Raw genomic sequence first — 18,210 nt, 5'->3', positions numbered from 1 at the left:
GACTCCCAGTTGGCCTTACCCCGCCTTACGCCGTCTAAAATCCGCCCCGCTGGTGCATCGTAGACAAAAAAAGTTTCTTGAATCACCTAACTGCCTCTCCGCGCTGGACCGGTGTAGACTAAAAATGATGCACCACGCCGGTGCAAATTTGCACCATTGTTCATGAATCTGGCCCACGGTCCGCCCTTGTGAAAGGGGCCTTAGAGGAGGAAATGACTTGAAACAAAGTGTATTTCTACTTTTTGTAGCCAAAAATTAAGATTAAGTTTGTTATGCATTCCCATTCACATGGCATTCCTAAAAATAATAATACAAAAAATATATATGTCTACCATTCTGATTGTTTCTTTGGAGCAGGTATTTGGGCAGACTACAAGCTAAGTTAAAGAAGAGGGACAAAGTAGGGACAAGCCCTGAGATCTTTTACCATTTGCTGAGACCGACAGGGTTGATTTACCAAAACTGAGAAAATGCAAAATCTGGTGCAGCACTGCATAGAAACTAATCAGCTTCCAGGTTATATGTCAAACCCTAATTGAACAACCTGGAATTAGAAGCTGATTGGCTACAATGCAAAGATGCACCAAATTTTGCACTGTCCAGTTTTAGAAAATCAACTCCAAAGTGCTCAAATGTAGTTTTCAACTGATAATGAGATCTACCAGCACAGTACAGACAGGGAAAGTTATAATAAACATTAAATCCTCAGCCCCCTCCTTAATATTACAATTTCAGAAAAGAGTGAGTTCAAATGTAAACCGTAGTTTGTTTTTTAAGTTATGCTATGTGAATGGGAACATGTAACAAATATAAAGTAGGTGTTATCCCAATTTGGCTGAAAAAGTAGAAATATACTTTAAAGTGACTCTGTCATAAAAGATTTATTTGGCTGCCATTGTAGGCCTCCTTCTGAAAATGCTAGAAGCCTAGCTGTGTCTGACTTCAACAGTCTTGAAACAAGCTTTTTTTGTTCTCTTTTATCTTTAAATGGACTTGTGTTCTTTTTTCAACCTAACTATGTAACTATGCTGTAAATGAAAGGTGTCCGAACTGCTCTTTACTACATGCTTGTTTCAGGTCAGTGGCAACCTCAATTATTCTCTCATGATAATGTGTCTTAAAGATATTAAAGAACAAGGCCTCATTCCACGGGTGTACTGATCTATATGCCTGTTCGAAAAATCTTCAGCTGCCCCGGGCTGCACAAGTGGGCAGAGTGCAGTCTGTCCACATTCTGCTCTGTGCATTGGACCCACACAGATGTACAGTACCAGTGGCGGCTGGTGCTCAAATTTTTTGGGGGGGCGCAAATGGAAAAAAAAAAAAACAATTGCAGCCTCACTGGGCCCATCAATTATCACCACTGTGCCATGCCATCAAACGCAACCACTGTGACATGCCATCAAACGCAACCACTGTGCCATGCCATCAAACGCAACCACTGTGCCATGCCATCAAACGCAACCACTGTGCCATCAAAACGCAACCACTGTGCCATAAAATGCAGTCACTGTGCCATGCCATCAAACACAGCCACTATGCCATCAATTGTCACCACTATGCCATGCCATCAATTGTCACCACTGTGCCATCAATTGTCACCACTAAGCCATGCCATCAATTGTTACCACTGTGCCACCAATTGTCACCACTGTGCCACCAATTGTCACCACTGTGCCCATCAATTGTCACTGTCCAGACATCCATCCACCTCAGAGCCTTATTGTATATGAAACCTGCTGGGACTTGTAGTTCTCCATCTTCTCATGGAGAAGATGGAGATTGGAGAACTACAAGTCCCAGCAGATTATACATACAATATGGCTCTGAGGTGGATGGGTGTGGATTGCATGCACCTATCAATCCGGGGGGGGGGGGGGGGGTGTGCAGGATCGGATAACAGTGTTATCTGATCCTGCCCCCCCCCCCGGGGATTGATAGGTGCATGCAATCCACACACCCATCCACCTCAGAGCCTTATTGTATGTATAATCTGCTGGGACTTGTAGTTCTCTAATCTCCATCTTCTCCATGAGAAGATGGAGAACTACAAGTCCCAGCAGTCTAACTACAATAACAGGCTCCAATCGGGATGGGGATCAAGTAGTGCAGGATTGGCTTGATCGCCCCCAAAGTCATCAGCCGTGACGTGACACAACAACCCAGGCAGGCATCCATCGGCTTACCGTTCCGCTCGGGCTGTATGAAATGATGTGCGCTCCCGCGTGACGTCACTTCCGCTTTTCGTCTAAAAGACGAATGGCCGGAAGTAACAATGCTCCCGCCTCCCAGCGTCAATAGAAGCACTGTCAGGGGGACGGGAAGCTCATCAGCGCTTTGCAATGCGCTCGATAGGCGGGGATTGAAAAGCCGCATATGAAGCACCATGTATGCAATCTAAAGATTGCATTGACACGGCGCTTCATAGGGCAATGGTGGCCGGCGCTCAAACATGTTTTAAATAAAGGAAAAAAAAATTTTTTTTTCAAGTTTCTTAAAGGGGCAACTGAAAAAAAAAAAAAAAATATATATATATATATATATATATATATATATATATATTTTTTTTTTTTGTGCCTACAGGAGGGGGGGCGGCGCCCAGGCGCCCCCTATGGGCGGGCCGCAACTGTACAGTACACTCTGGGTTGCAAATGAAGATCCATGCAGTCAGCTGCCTCTTATTGAATTGAACAGGCTGCCTACATGCCCATGCAAGGAACAACTGTGCATCGCAGGCAGCTGAAGCGGCATTCACATAAATGTATGGATCCATATGCCCATGTGAATTACGCCTAATGGATGTAGCTGTATGTAATTATGTCCCCTTTGAAGAAAACTGTTTTAGATGACTAGAACTAAATAACTTTCAGTGTACATTTTTTTGTCTGATGAGGTCTGTTGTATACATACTAGAGACATCACTAAACAGAAAACTGTGTGTGCAATACATTTTGTGTATGGTCAGCAATTGACAAAAAAAAAAAAAGAATTGACCAAGGTAACTTATTGAATTGCAACTTTATTGAGAGTCATAAAATAGCAGTGTGCTTTTAGGTAAGTGTGAATCAGGCCCAGTCGCAGCAGTTGCAGCTTGGCTTAAACACCAGACCAGCTGAACACTGCATGGAATAGGTCCTTCCAGCGGCACAAATGTAAAATTTGTTAGCATTTACTGGATTTACATGAAGTCCATCAGATTTCCCAGCACAAAAGTTAAGATCAACATCATCGGTTGGAGGCTGATCGGTGACTGGAGGTTTAGGTGTTGTTTCTCCAGATGGGGGGGGTGTAGGAGGAGCTCCAGTGGTAGTCGTAGTAGTAGTTGTAGGAGTAGTTGTTGGAATGTCAACTATGCCTGGACATATTTCACCAGGGCAGTTTACAGTGGAGCCTAAAAAGATATAAATGCATGAATAAGCATTTTATAATTATACTTTACCTAACCTCAAAAGAGATGTATGGGTATTTTTTTTTTTTTTTTAAGATTCCGATGCTGCATCTGTCCCCAGGCGACCCTCCAAAACTGAAAACCGAGTGATCGAACACTGCCGATTGCTCAGTTCTCACAGCTCCGTAAGCAGAGAGCTGCTGACTGTCAGTCAGCAGCTCTCTGCTCTGCCCACCCCGCACTTACTGGAGCGCTGGGCTGTGGAGGGATGGGAGCGGTTGGCTCAAGCTTAAGTTCTCAGCTGCTTGTTGAGAGGCTGAGCCGGGTGCCAGTCCAGGCATGTGGTCGGATCCCGACTCCATTGTTGTGATCTTGCCCGAGCCTGGACTTGCTCTGTAACGTCAGCAGGCTTCAGTATGTGATACAATATTTTATGTATATTCTATTTATCTGTTGTTTGTTTTCATTTGTTTCTTCTTTATATGTTAAATTGGTTGACTAAAGAAAAAAAAATCAGTGTGTAACCTCATCCATTTGTTAATCGATTAAAATGTCAACACAGAACACCACACAACTATATGTTATCTATTAGCATACAATATTTGAAAATGTATTTACAAATCAATTTCTCATACCTTCCAGCAAGGATTTAAGCTTGTTAATTAAAGGATATTTCCCCTCATTGCAGAATGTTCCCAGGAAATCATCTAAATCTATAGCCCAAACCATGGCTCCACCAAATCCACCATCCTTCACAAATCTTACCTAGGAAGCAAAGATTAAACTATTACATGACAATCTTTCATCTTTTTCTTTAATAGGTAAACATATACTGAGGCATGAGCCCCAAATTTTTATTATACTTTTGGGCTGTAGCAGTGCATTTTTTTATCTCAAAGTTCTTCCTTTACAATTTACAGAAGCCTCCCAGGACAGTTGAAGAATGTAGAGAAATGTAAGTACCTCTGCCTGGTTATTATCCACTGGTTTCAATTGCCATCTGTGTTCCTCTGCTGGGCCTGCTAACAGTGTCTGGGCCCTCCAACTTAAAGTAGATCCCTTAGAGCCGGGTTCACACTGGGGCGACTCGTCAGGCGGCTCAGCCGCCTGACGAGTCGCGTCCCATTCAATGCAATGGAACGTTCTAATAGGAGCGACGCAAGTCGCTCCGATTTAGAAAAAGGTTCTTGCACGACTTCTATACAGAAGTCGTTCTTGCAGGTTCTTGCACGACTTCTATACAGAAGTCGTTTTGCAGGTCGCCTCTGAAGTCGTCTTCAGGACGACTTGCAGAGTTGCCCCCAAAGTCGTGCCGCGGAAGTGTGAACCGGCTCTAACTGAATGACAACTTTTTTTTTTCATCAACATTGTTTCTTATGCCACTTCCTGTCTACATGCAATCACTTTATTGGTTGAACTGGATGGAATTGTGTCTTTTTTTGACCAGATTAACTATGTAACTCTGGTGACTGCATGTCATTGCTTATGATAGGTTTCTTGATGTTGACAAGGGTATAACATGCCTGCATAATGAACATTGGCATGACAGGACAGGATAATATTGCAGCAAGGCAATGGGGAAACAGTAATATAATGTTATCACCTAGAAACAAGAACTTCCTTAGCAAGAAGCTTTATGGCAGGATTACCAGGTATTATTTTAATGCCCACTGCAGATTTACAAAGACTAAAAATGTGTTTTGAAAATAATTTAGTATGGTAGAGATTATATGATATTTCAGCAAGTTGGTTTAGATTTACTTCAACTTTTCTTCCAAAGAAGGCTTCTTGTTCATCTATTATAGTTGTTTTATATCATTAGACTTCCTGACTGCCCAAGCCTGATATCTGCTAGGTTTGGCATTTTATAGGTAAGGGTACCTTACCAATTTAACACTAGGCAACAAAAAGCAGTGACATGCAGTTTTATGCATTACAAATGTTTCTTCTTTTTTATTTTTTTGGCCCCTTCTTCATAGTAAACTAGTAAGAGAATGTAAGAACCCCTTAGGCCCTGTACACACGATCAGTCCAAACTGATGAAAACGGACTGAAGTTCAGTTTCATCAGTCCAAACCGACCGTGTGTATGGCCCATCGGATTGTTGTCCTTCAGTCCAAAGTTTTTGGCCTTGTACACATGATCAGTCCAAACTGATGAAAACGGACTGAAGGCTGAAGTCTGAGGTCTGATGGTCTGATTGACTGATGGTCTGATGTGCCTACACACCATCAGTTCAAAATCCGATCGAGTCCAACGCGGTGACGTAAAACACAACGACGTGCTAAAAAAACAAAGTTTAATGCTTCCAAGCATGCGTTGACTTGATTCTGAGCATGCGCAGGTTTTGAACCGATGCTTTTGCGTACTAACCATCGGTTTTGACTGACCGGTCATCATTCCATCAGTCCGATTTTAAAGCAAGTTTTAAAACTTTGGTCTGAAGGACAAAAGTCTGATGGGCCATACACACGGTAGGTTTGGACTGATGAAACTGAACTTCAGTCCGTTTTCATCAGTTTGGACTGATCGTGTGTACAGGGCCTCAGAACTTGCTTTAAAATCGGACTGATGGACGCCTGACCGATGGGTTTAAAACCGATGGTTAGTACGCAAAAGCATCGGTTCAAAACCCGCGCATGCTCAGAATCAAGTTGACGCATGCTTGGAAGCATTGAACTTCGTTTTTTCAGCACGTCGTTGTGTTTTACGTCACCACGTTGGACTCGATCGGTTTTTGAACTGATAGTGTGTACGCACATCAGACCATCAGTCCATCAGACCATCAGACCATCAGTCCGTTTTCATCAGTTTGAACTGATCGTGTGTACAAGGCCTTAGGGTGTAGCAACTACCATCTTCTTATTCTACAGGGCCTCTGTTTTCAGAAAATAGATATTGTTTGGGGAGTTTTCAGTAATTTTGTAGCCAAAAATGCAGAAGTTAACCTGTGTGAAAAATTAGGAAATGGTTGGAGAAACAAAGTGGTTAAACATTGGGTAATGGCATTTGTGGTTCGAAGGTGACTCCTTGCAGGATAACAATTTAGCCCACCCCTGATAAAAAAATAATTATTACATATTTCCTGTAAATAAACTCTGTCTTACTTTGCATTCATAACTCTCTTGGTTGTCAAATCCAACCCATTCATTATCTTTACAAGCATATGGCACCCTCTGGTCTGGAATCCATTTTATCGTGTTTCCCCTAAGCCACGTGCAGATCTGGAAGAATACATAAATAAAAAGTGTTAGTTATTTAGTGAATCAGGTTTAAAAAGACACATGTCCATTAAGTTAAAAAAAATAGAAACCTGAATCCTCAGAACCCTAAATACATTGTTTAATGAAATAAATCCCTCTTGGTCCCTTAACATATCAGATAATGCTTGGATAAACAAATTAAGTGTATTACATTTAAAAAAAATAACTATATTCAACAAAAAGATTTATTAAGAACAAAGAATACAATAACAATGCCAAACAGTACATTGCACATTTTTGTACACAAATAGTCAATGCAATTTAAATATTTAAAGCGGTGGTTCACCCTCCTTCACATCATTAGACCATTACATTCGGCATCGTAGCGCGAGCTACGGTATGCCGGTCTTAAATTTTTAATCCCCGTACTCACTGTGCTATCGCTCATTGAAGAATCCGACTCCCGCGGGGAATGGGCGTGCCTATGGAGAGGGAGGATGATTGACGGCCGGCTCTGGCACGTCACGCTCCCCGAAGACAGCCGGAGTAGGTCTCGGGTCTTCACGGCGCCTGCGCACAGGCTATGCGCAGGCGCCGTGAATAGCCAAGCCTATTTCGGCTATTTTCGGAGAAGCGTGACGTGCCAGGGCCGGCCGTCAATCACCTTCTCTCACCATAGGAACGCCCATTCCCCGGAATCTTCAATGAGCCATAGCACAGTGAGTACGGGGATAAAAAATGTAAGACCGGCATACCGTAGCTCGCGCTACGATGCCGAAAGTAATGGTCTAATAAAAAAAAACATTTTTTTTTTTTTAACAGGGTGAACCCCCGCTTTAAGAGAAACCTAATTCTAGAAAAACATTTAAGTCAACAGCTACAAAAATTATAAACATGCACTTATCAGTCCAGGGATCTATAGCTGTCTATTCCCAGGCCGGTTATTCGGGTTCCCATCTTGGACCTGGAAAACTGTCTGTGACTTCCTGGTGCTTCACAGCCTGCTCCTCACTGCACATGCGTGAGTCAGTTCTGTAGTCTGTGTGAGAGCCGATCTCCTCCCCTCCCCTCCCCTCTCCTCTCATGCCTATCTATTCCCTGCAGCTGCTCCAGTGCTTCAAAAGTAAAGAAACATGGGGCAGATTCACGTACAGCCGCGCAAAATTGTGCGGGCGTAACGTATCTGATTTACATTACCCCTCCGCAACTTACACCTTGCTCCGTAAGTTGCGGCGGCGTAGCGTAAATCACCCGGCGGAATTCAAATTCGGCGGGTAGGGGGCGTGTATCATTTAAATGAAGCGCGTCCCTGCGCCGAACGAACTGCGCATGCGCCGTCCGTAAAATATCCCATTGTGCATTGTTTCAAATGACGTCGCAAGGACGTCATTGTTTTTTGATCGCACCATCTCACCATCTCTTGCGCCTACTACGCAGACTTATTCCATTTATCCCCAAAGAAGACGTAGCAGTCGTGGTGGGAACAATTGTGAATTCCAGACTGGACTATGCAAATGCCCTTTACCTCGGGCTCCCTAAGTACCAAATCGCTCGTCTACAAGTCGTACAGAATACGGCCGCCAGACTTGTGACTGGGAAAAAATCATGGGAATCAATCTCACCTTCACTGAGATCCCTTCACTGGTTGCCAGTAAAAGACAGAATTGTATTCAAAGCACTCTGCCTGACACATAAGTACATCCATGGGAAGGCTCCGCAATATCTTTGCGACAAGATCGAACCTCACAATTCCAACCGCATTCTGCGATCCACCGACCAAAATCTGGTCAAGGTTCCAAAAACCAAATACAAGTCCAAAGGAGAAAAAAGGTTTGCTTTTCAAGGTCCTAGGCTATGGAACGCTTTACCAACCAGCATTCGGTTGGAGGAAAACCACCTGTCTTTCAGAAAGCAGATCAAAACTCTGCTCTTCTGATGTCTTGAGAAGTTTTTCATTCATTCAACGTAAATGACGTCCAGCCCCATTCACGGACAACTTACGCAAACGACGTAACTTTTTAAAATTTTGACGCGGGAACGACGGCCATACTTAACATTGGCTGCGCCTCATATAGCAGGGGCAACTTTACGCCGGGAAAAGCCTAACGTAAACGTTGTAACTTTACTGCGTCCGCCGCGCATACGTTCGGGAATTCACGTATCTAGCTAATTTGCATACTCAACGCGGAATTCGACGGAAGCGCCACCTAGCAGTCAAAAAAAATTGCAGTTAAGATCCGACAGCGTAAGAGACTTACACCTGTCGGATCTAATGGATATCTATGCGTAACTGATTCTAAGAATCAGGCGCATAGATACGACGGCGCTACGCAGAGATATGACAGCGTATCTGGAGATACGCCGTCGTATCTCGGTTGAGAATCTGGGCCCATGTATTCATTACTTTGATCCTCTCTGTTTTAGGTCCCTGTTCAGAACAGTGCGTGTGTGTTTTCCTAAAATTATAAATGCTAAATTCCTTCTTTGCAGAGCCCTGCTGGGTAGACAGGTCACCTCCCTCTGCTAACTTGCATTAATCAAAGGGAAATCTAAGTCTGTCCCACTGTACTCACTTACTCGGGAAGGGAAGCAGCAGGAGGTCACATGACAGGACAAAAGGGCTCTGCAAAGAGATCAGATATTATAGCCACCCATACAACACTAGCTGACACTGGCTTGTAGGAACATGGAATGTTTATTTGAACAAACGCACCAAATATATATCACAGGAGGACATTACCCCCCCTCCTGATCATATTACCCTAACAATACAAACTGTAACCAAGAACATAATTAACAAAGGCTAATTAACTTGTCACTTAATCCAGCCTAGGTGACTCAAATCCCACCCAGATAATGATGTGATTAATCAGATATCCCCACTTCAGGTCAGACTTGCCGGCATCAAACTCCTAAAGTATAATACACAAGTGTAAACACATCCCCAGAGGTTTGCTAGGAGAGACAAAAGATGTTCCAATTAGCACAATTAACAATACAAGCAGTGTTCTCCCCCTCCTCAGCCTAGTAGGCAACAGACTATAGTAAGAGCCCTCTGTAGCAGACTATTCGGCTCCTACATTGAAGAACATGAAACAGAGGCCAATGTGCCCAGCTATTTCAATTAACATGTATAGTTCAGAATCAAACAAACCAGGAATAGTCTCCAAACCATGTTCTCAGTGTTCATTAGAGAATGATCTGCTCTCTCCCTGGGCCATAGTCGGTGGTTAAGAGGCTTGCTCCTAGCCCTCTTCAGAAGCCCCTGTCTTGGTTAGGTCTGCACTTATACAGTGTGCTATGCCTGCCTATAATAGAGGGGCTGATAGTGACATTTTGTAAAAGTTTATTTATACTAATAGCGGAAGGGATGGGGGGCAGAGACAGAGACACAAACACGGAGCTGACAGGCATTGAGGAAGAGGGTGAGGGGTAGAAAGAAGAGCAGAGCAGGGCTGACCGAGGGACGTACACTGACCACGGTGGTCAGGTCTCAGCAGCCCTGATTTTTGTGGTCAGTACAGAGAGGGGGGATACAGGAAGTGACAGGTTCAGGGAGGTTTTTTAAAGTTTAGAGAGGGGCAGATTACACAGCACAAGCACTGTGTTGTTTAATCTGCTTTAGGGGGCCAGGATCTTTAATTATTTGGGGGTTAAACAATTTTAACCATACCTCCCAAGTTTCTGAGATGAGAAAGGGTGACACCTTTTTTGCACAAGGTATGTAGGCAAAGGACACACCCCTAACATGCCCCCAGTTATACAAATTGCAAAGAATGAATACACAGAAATTTATTGGGTAAACCCACAATCCTCCAATCCTTCTTCATACTGATTCGTAAAAACAACACAGGTAACAATTCAGAGGAAGGATGAAAGGTTTAGCATATAGCAGTAGAATTGTTTAAATAATACAATGTTGAACAAGATCTTTAGACCAAAGAAAGAGGGACAAATGAGGTGGAAAGATAGACAAAGGGATTTAATTTCAAAAGAGGCATTTGTGACCTACGTTTGGGGTGTCATTACCTTAATGTTGAAACCCACTGCAAATTGCAACTACAGTGCATTTTAAACATGATGCTGGAAAAGTGCATGAAACGCAGATTTTCCACACAGCATTGTGATGTGAACGGGCCCTTAACCGCTTGGGACCCGCGCTATAGTCAAATGACGGCTACAGCGCGGATCCCAAAATCCAAGTGGACGTCAATTGACGTCCACCCCTTTGCGAGTTCCCCGCGCGCGCTCCAGAGCGCGCAGCGGGGAAACTCTGTGTTGGCCGTGTCCCTTGGACACAGCCAATTACAGATCGCCGTGAACGGCCAATCAGAGTGGCCGTTTGCGATGCGATCTGTGCGGCCAATGAGAGATGATCTCATATGTAAACATATGAGATCATCTCTCATTGCCGTTTTACACAGAGACAGCGGCGCTGTCTCTGGAGAGGATACCGATCTGTGTCCCTTGTACATAGGGACATAGATCGGTCACCACCCCTCCACCTACAGTTAGAACACAATGCAGGGAATACATTTAATCCCTTCCTCACCCCCTAGTGTTAACCCCTTCAATGCCAGTCACATTTATAAATGCAGTATAAATGTGATTGGCGGCAAAAATGTGTCAAAAGTGTCCGATGTGTCCGCCATAACGTCGCAGTCCCAATAAAAATCGCTGTCATTTCTAGTAAAAAAAAAAATAATAAAAAATAATAATTCTGTCCCCTATTTTGTAGGCGCTATAACGTTTGCGCAAACCAGTCGCTTATTTCGTTTTTTTTTTTTTTTTACCAAAAATATGTAGAAGAATACGTATCGGCCTAAACTGAGGAAAAAAAATTAGTTTTTTTTTTAAATTGGGATATTTATTATAGCAACAAGTAAAAAATATTGTATTTTTTTCAAAATTCTCGCTCTTTTTGGTTTATAGCACAAAAAATAAAAACCGCACAGGTGATCAAATACCACCAAAAGAAAGCTCTATTTGTGGGGAAAAAAGGACGTCAATTTTGTTTGGGAGCCACGTTGCACGACCGCGCAATTGTTAGTTAAAGCGACGCAGTGCCGGAAGCTGAAATTTCACCTGGACAGGAGGGGGGTATATGTGCCCAGTAAGCAAGTGGTTAAAGCAAGATCCACATATACTGTATTCACAGTCAAGTCCTTGTGCAAGCATTTGCTAGCTTCCTCATAAAAAGCCAGTAGTTTTGGTTAGTTTGACAATTTTGTCTTTCAGGAATTCATCCTGATGACAAAGCAAGAAAACAAACCACAGAGGTGGCTTTTATTTCTGCTTTAAGCCAGAACTGCTGTTGTAAAATTGCTATTGTTATTTAAAGTGGATGTAAACCCAAATTTTTTTGTAGAGTATAAGATTTCCTATCATCTGTGCCCACAATGAGCTTGCCACAATGAGCTAATCCAGCTATGAGCAATCCTCTTTTCTTTTTTCAGTGAGATAAACGGACAAACAGGAGAAAACTTTTGCCCCCCCCCCTTGCTGTGAATGACAGGTTATTTACATATCTCATGCACTAGCGTGAGACAGGCATTATTTTTTAATTCCCACCCCCACTTCTTTTCTGAAGTCATGTGGTTACTTTTTTGGATTTTGACTGGTTGTTAGTGATCATAGCAGAATTTAGTGTAAGGGGAGTGTAGATGTGGGCAGGGAGTCTACTGACATCACGACTCCACCCACCGAGCTCCAGACAACAGATCCACCCACAGAATCTGCAGTTTTTCAGTTCTTATAACAGACAGAGGGGAGACATTTGACAGGTAAGGATACATGCAGGAGGCATGTATATCCTTATAGATCAGCACTATGGCAGTAGTCTAGAAAGGATGAGAGTGGGTTTACATCCACTTTAATGTTTTAAGTAACTTAGATGTTACATCATAGTGTAGCAAAATAAATAAAGCACTGCTAAACTGACATTGACATCAACTTTACAACTGTACAAACTTACAAACCCTCTACATGCTTAAAGTCCAAGTTCAAGCAGCAGTAAAAATTACCCTTGCAGTTTCTACTAATTATTACAGTATATATATTATTGTAGACAAAAATCACCTCATAGTAGGCCCAGAAGCCAGCCTCTCGAGTGTATGTGCCAGCTGATCCTGCTCCAGATACAGGTATCCCCACATCACATAGATTAGGATTAGGGTTCCTGAATGTTCTGCCGTATGTTGGAAATCCCATTAGGAGTTTTTCAGCTGGAACTCCGTTGTCTTTCCAGTAATTCATTGCAAAATTCTGGTGAAGAATAGACAAATCATGGAATGATGGAATTACATGTTGTTATAGGCAAGTCAAAAAACCTACTAGCCTATTGAAATGATGGTATAGGAGTGTCAGCCTGGCTGATATGTTATCACAACAGTTGTTAAGAAAGGAGGCAGCATGATTGAAAATTGATTGTTCCTGCAGATGGTCAGTTTACAAATCACTATATATTAAAGCAGAACTCAAGGCACAGGGAATTTTGTAATTTGTAGTGTGTAAACAAATTTAATCTCTACTGAGGTGTATGCCATTTATTTATTACAGGCATTTGTACAGCATCAACAATGTACGCAGCGCTTTGAATACTTTATTACATTCACCTCATTCCCTGCCTAAAATCTTAGGTCCTTATTACAAATACTAGGGTCAATTATCCTACCAGCATGGCTTTGGAGTGTAGGAGGAAGCCTATGCAAGCACTGAAAGAACATGCAAACTCCATGCAGATAGTGTCCTGTAAGGATTCAAACTGAGGACCCTGCAGGGCAGACATGCTAATCACATGGCCGGATCACTTCTACACTATACATTTATTTATGCTGTACAGTAAGGTGACCAGATTTTTTAAATGAAATCCGTGGACATATGTTTTCTTTACTAGTAATGGCGGCAATCAGCGACACTCTGCCCATCGCCGCCCTCCTCACAGCCTCTCAAATCTCACTCTCCGGGCCCCGGCTACTACTGGATGGGGAGCGGAGGAAGATCACTCCACCAGGGAAGGCAAGGAGATCGGCAGGTGGCTGGCCAGGATTTGAGCCAAGGCAGAAGAACATGCGGGAGGAGCTGAATGGGCATGCGCCCGAAACTGAAGAAATATTCCCTCCGCTCTGACCAGCACATGATCATCAGAAAGGGGCACAGATAATGGGAAAAATACAACCCCCCTATGCTAGTAGGCACGGTGGAGCGGGGGTGTGTAATTCTAATTTTTTTATTTTAATTCTGCACTGACTGTCTTTGAAATTGCCCCTGCCCCCTATTAAATCCAATCTGGGGACAAAACCAGGGACAGACTTGGTCTGGGGACAGTGTCCTCAATCAGGGGACTGTCCCCTGAAACTGGGGATGTCTGGTCACCCTACTGTACAGCTCCTGCTGGATTTGAGAACCGCGGGTCTCTTGGGAAAAAGCACCAGTGCCGTTTATCCACCAACCTCTCCCCATGGCCATTCACAGAACATTGTATATTCTGTTGTTGGAGATTTTACAATCCGTGCGCAATGTGTATAGCCAGCTTACGTCACAAATCAAATAAACCCTCAATAGGAGCCCTCTCAATTTGTACATGTAATCACATACATTTATCACTATACAAAGCTAATCTTTTTCTCTTTGCAGATAGGCTAATAAAGGCTTGGATGAGTTTTAAACAAGTCATCACTGATGTATGTAGCTGTAGGCACTGCGGAGCAACTTGTCTTCAAAATTCTCAGCAGAAGCACTGAAGTCAGCTCTCCCAGAACCTTAGCTCACCCTGTTGCCCCTCCCTGTTCTAAGTTCTTATTAGATATTAGAAGTCTGGAAGTCACTGTTGGGAGTAAAAGGGAGAGTTGAGCTGGTATAGACATGGAATTATTTACTTTTGCTGGTCATTTTGAGGGTTACATAGTGCTTGTAGCATTAGAGGTCAGAGATGACTTGCTGCCTTGATGATGCTTGAATGCCAATAGCCTGGCCAAAGTTACATTTAAAGACTGACTTTGTATTATATAGAACTTGTCTTACAATATTGAAGTAAATTAAATCTCCCTTGTCCGTGGATCCCTGACACAGGGGGCTGTTGTGTCCAGAGATAGTGTCCCATCCACCATGGAAATCATAGGTCATAACGCTGATGAAATCCAGGAGTCTGTGAACAAACATGACACAAGAAGTCACTTTGGGTTCGGTGGAGATGGCATTGATAAAATGTGTTATCGCCCATAATACTCAATAAAAGCCATATGAACATTCTTTTTACAAACACATACAGTCTTCAATACTCATACACTGATATTTACACGATTACACTTTCTATTTTATGATCAAAACCCAGATTTTTGGGTAAGATTGTTCTCCCAGTAAGATGCCTCTGGTGTTGCTCACAGCAGCTTTGTATAATAATAAGCCTTAGCTTGTTAGCTGCATCATCCAATTCCTCTAAGCTTGAGTCTGATGCCGCGTCCAGACGGTCGTTTTTTGTGATAGAAAAAAACGACGTTTTATGTGATGAAAAAAAACAATGTTTTTGAAACTTCTTTTTAAAAAACGACGTAGCATACACACCATCGTTTTTTTCAAAATGCTCTAGCAAAGCGCGGTTACGTTCAGCACGTACGACGGCACTCTGTTCCATTCAAGATCGCTTCATAACTTGCTTCTGAGCATGCGCGGGTTTAAAAACATCGTTTTAAACGTCGTTTTGCATACACACTATCATTTTAAATGACACAAAAAACAACGTTTTGAAAAACGACACAAAAAATTGAAGCATGTTAGAATTTTTTTTTTTTGTCGTTTTTCAGAAGACATAAAACGACGTTTTTCCCACACACGGTCATTTTAAATGACGTTTTTAACCACTTCCATACCAGGCACTTACGCACCTTCCTGCCCAAGCCAATTTTCAGCTTTCAGCACTGTCGCACTTTGAATGATAATTGCGCGGTCGTGCTACACTGTACCCAAACAATTTTTTTATCATTTTGTTCCCACAAATAGAGCTTTCTTTTGGTGGTATTTGATCACCTCTGCGTTTTTTATTTTTTGCGCTATAAACAAAAGAAGAGTGACAATTAAAAAAAAAACACTATTTTTTACTTTTTTATTTAATAAATATCACAATTTTTTAAAAAAAAACTATTTTTTTCCTCAGTTTAGGCCGATACGTATTCTTCTACATATTTTTGGTAAAAAAAATCGCAATGATCATATATTGATTGGTTTGCGCAAAAGTTAGAGCGTTTACAAAATAGGTGATAGATTTATGGCATTTTTATTTTATTAATTTTTTTACTAGTATTGGCGGCGATTTGCGATTTTTTTACTGTCACGTGACATTGCGGCGAACACATCGGACACTTTTGACACGTTTTTGGCACCATTCACATTTATACAGCGATTAATGCGATAAATATGCACTAATTACTGTATAAATGTGACTGGCATTCAAGGGGTTAACACTAGGGGGTGAGGGAGGGGTTAATATGTATACCTGTATTGTGTTCTAACTGTGGGGGAAGGGGGGTGACTGGGGGAGGTGACCGATCTGTGTCCCTATGTACAAGAGACACAGATCGGTCTCCTCTGTCCCCTGACAGGACGTGGAGCTCTGTGTTTACACACAGAGCTCCTTGTCACTGCTCTTTCGTTACCGATCGCTGGTACCTGGCGGACATCGCGACCGCCAGGCACGCGCATCGGCATCTTGGGGGACGCGCCGGGCGCGCGCGCCCCCCAGTGGCCGGAGGAATACAGGACGTCAATAGACGTCCTGTTGAGTTTTCAGAGTCACCGTGGAGCCGTCATTTGACGATGGCCCGGTACTCTAGTGGTTAAAAATTTCGTTTTTTTTTCATCACAAAAAGTGATGGTGTGTACGCGGCATGAGTTGTACCATCAACTTGGCATAATTACAATATTATTGCTAAACATCTATTTTCAACACATATTCTATATAAAGTACCGTATATAGCTTATAAAGGGAAAGAGATTTATGCTATCTATTTCTATCTCAACACAATTACAGTTATTTAGCTTACTTTCCAATATTTGCAATCTCGTATCCAGCATCAATGGTTCCTTTTCCTGCAGACACAGCTGCTGTGATCAAGAGTCGTGGACGATTTGTGGTTGCTGCTTCTTCATTAAATGCGGCAAGCATTTCCTGACCAAGACAAAAATGATCATTGCAAAAAATGTCTCTAGATATGTTCGGTTACCCATGATATGTACATCATATTTAAAAGACTGCCAAACAGCAGGTAGTGCACACTTTTTTTTTGAAGTGTAATATATGAGGTGATAAATATTATTGCCATTCTACATAAAGCAACAGAGGTTGGTGTGATTTTGACATATTTAAGGTTACCTCTAGTTACACAAAAACAGGGATTCCTATAGTTGCCATGTAACCGGGCCTGTACTCATAGGGGGCCCCCAATAAGGCCTCTGATATACACATACAGTACATTCACCACACTGCTGTTATATTTAACCACTTAAGGACTGGAAGGATTTACGCCCTCAATGACAAGGCCATTTTATGTGATACGGCACTGTGTCGCTTTAACTGACAATTGCACGCACTTGTGAAGCTGTACCCAAACAAAATTTACGTCCTTTTTTTCCCCACAAATAGAGCTTTCTTTTGGTGGTATTTGATCACCTCTGCGTTAAAAAAAATTTTTGCGCTATAAGCAAAAATAATTTTTTACTTTTTGCTATAATAAATATCCACCAAAATATATATATATATATATATATATATATATATATATATATATATATATATATATATATATATATATATATAAAATCTTCCTCAGTTTAGGCCAATATGTATAATGATTGGTTTGCGCAAAAGTTACAGGCCCGGATTCACATACATTGGCACATATTTATGCCGCCGTAGCGTATCTTTTTTACACTACGCCGGCGCAGCGCAGAGAGGCAAGCACTGGATTCACAAAGCCAGTGCTGCCAAATCTGCGCTGGGTTTCTTAGGTGTAAGTCGTCGTAAGTGGAAGTGGGTGTGAGCCATGCAAATGAGGCGTGACCCCATGCAAATGATGGGCCAAGCGCCAGATAGATACGTATAACGAACGGCGCATGCGTCGTCCCGTGGACGCATCCCAGTGCGCATGCTCAGAATCACGTCGGAACGAATGCCTAAGATACGACGGATCACTGCCTACGGCGTGAACGTAACCTACGCCCAGCCATATTCACGTACAACGTAAACAATGTAAAATACGACGGCTTGACAGCTTGTGTTCCCTGGTCCATACCTTTGCATGGGTTGCGCCTCATATATGGGGAATAACTTTACGCCGGACGTACGACTTACACAAACCGCGTATATTATGCGCCGGGCGCAAGTACGTTTGTGAATCAGCGTTTCTCCCTCATTTGCATATGTGCCTAGAAAATCAATGGGAGCGGCAAATGTGCCCAGCCTAAATATGCGCCCACAATACGCCGGCGTAGACAAGTTACGTCGGTCGGATGAAGCCCATTTTCAGGCTTATCTAGTTTTAGTAGAACTGCGACATTGCGGTGGACAGATCGTGCACTTTTGACGCTTTTTTGGAACCAGTGACATTTATACAGCGATTAGAGCAA

General features: G+C 42.6%; 1 protein-coding gene across 1 annotated transcript in view; it reads right to left on the bottom strand.

The window, feature by feature from the left end:
- Positions 1–2,999: 2,999 nt before the first annotated feature.
- LOC120927192 (acidic mammalian chitinase-like) overlaps positions 3,000–18,210 on the bottom strand; it is a 32,100-nt gene continuing 16,889 nt past the window's right edge. The window contains exons 6-11 of the mRNA XM_040337703.1: positions 16,629–16,753; positions 14,614–14,737; positions 12,670–12,855; positions 6,496–6,612; positions 4,024–4,153; positions 3,000–3,391 (exon numbers count right to left, since the gene is read on the bottom strand). Of these exons, the coding sequence (XP_040193637.1) occupies positions 3,066–3,391; positions 4,024–4,153; positions 6,496–6,612; positions 12,670–12,855; positions 14,614–14,737; positions 16,629–16,753 (1,008 nt within the window). The 3' untranslated portion in view covers positions 3,000–3,065. The remainder of the gene's footprint in view (positions 3,392–4,023; positions 4,154–6,495; positions 6,613–12,669; positions 12,856–14,613; positions 14,738–16,628; positions 16,754–18,210) is intronic.

This window comes from Rana temporaria, chromosome 2 (genome assembly GCF_905171775.1).
Source record: "Rana temporaria chromosome 2, aRanTem1.1, whole genome shotgun sequence".
Lineage (NCBI taxonomy): Eukaryota > Metazoa > Chordata > Amphibia > Anura > Ranidae > Rana > Rana temporaria.
Note: the sequence above shows the minus strand (reverse complement) of the source record. Positions and strands in the feature narration are given on the sequence as shown.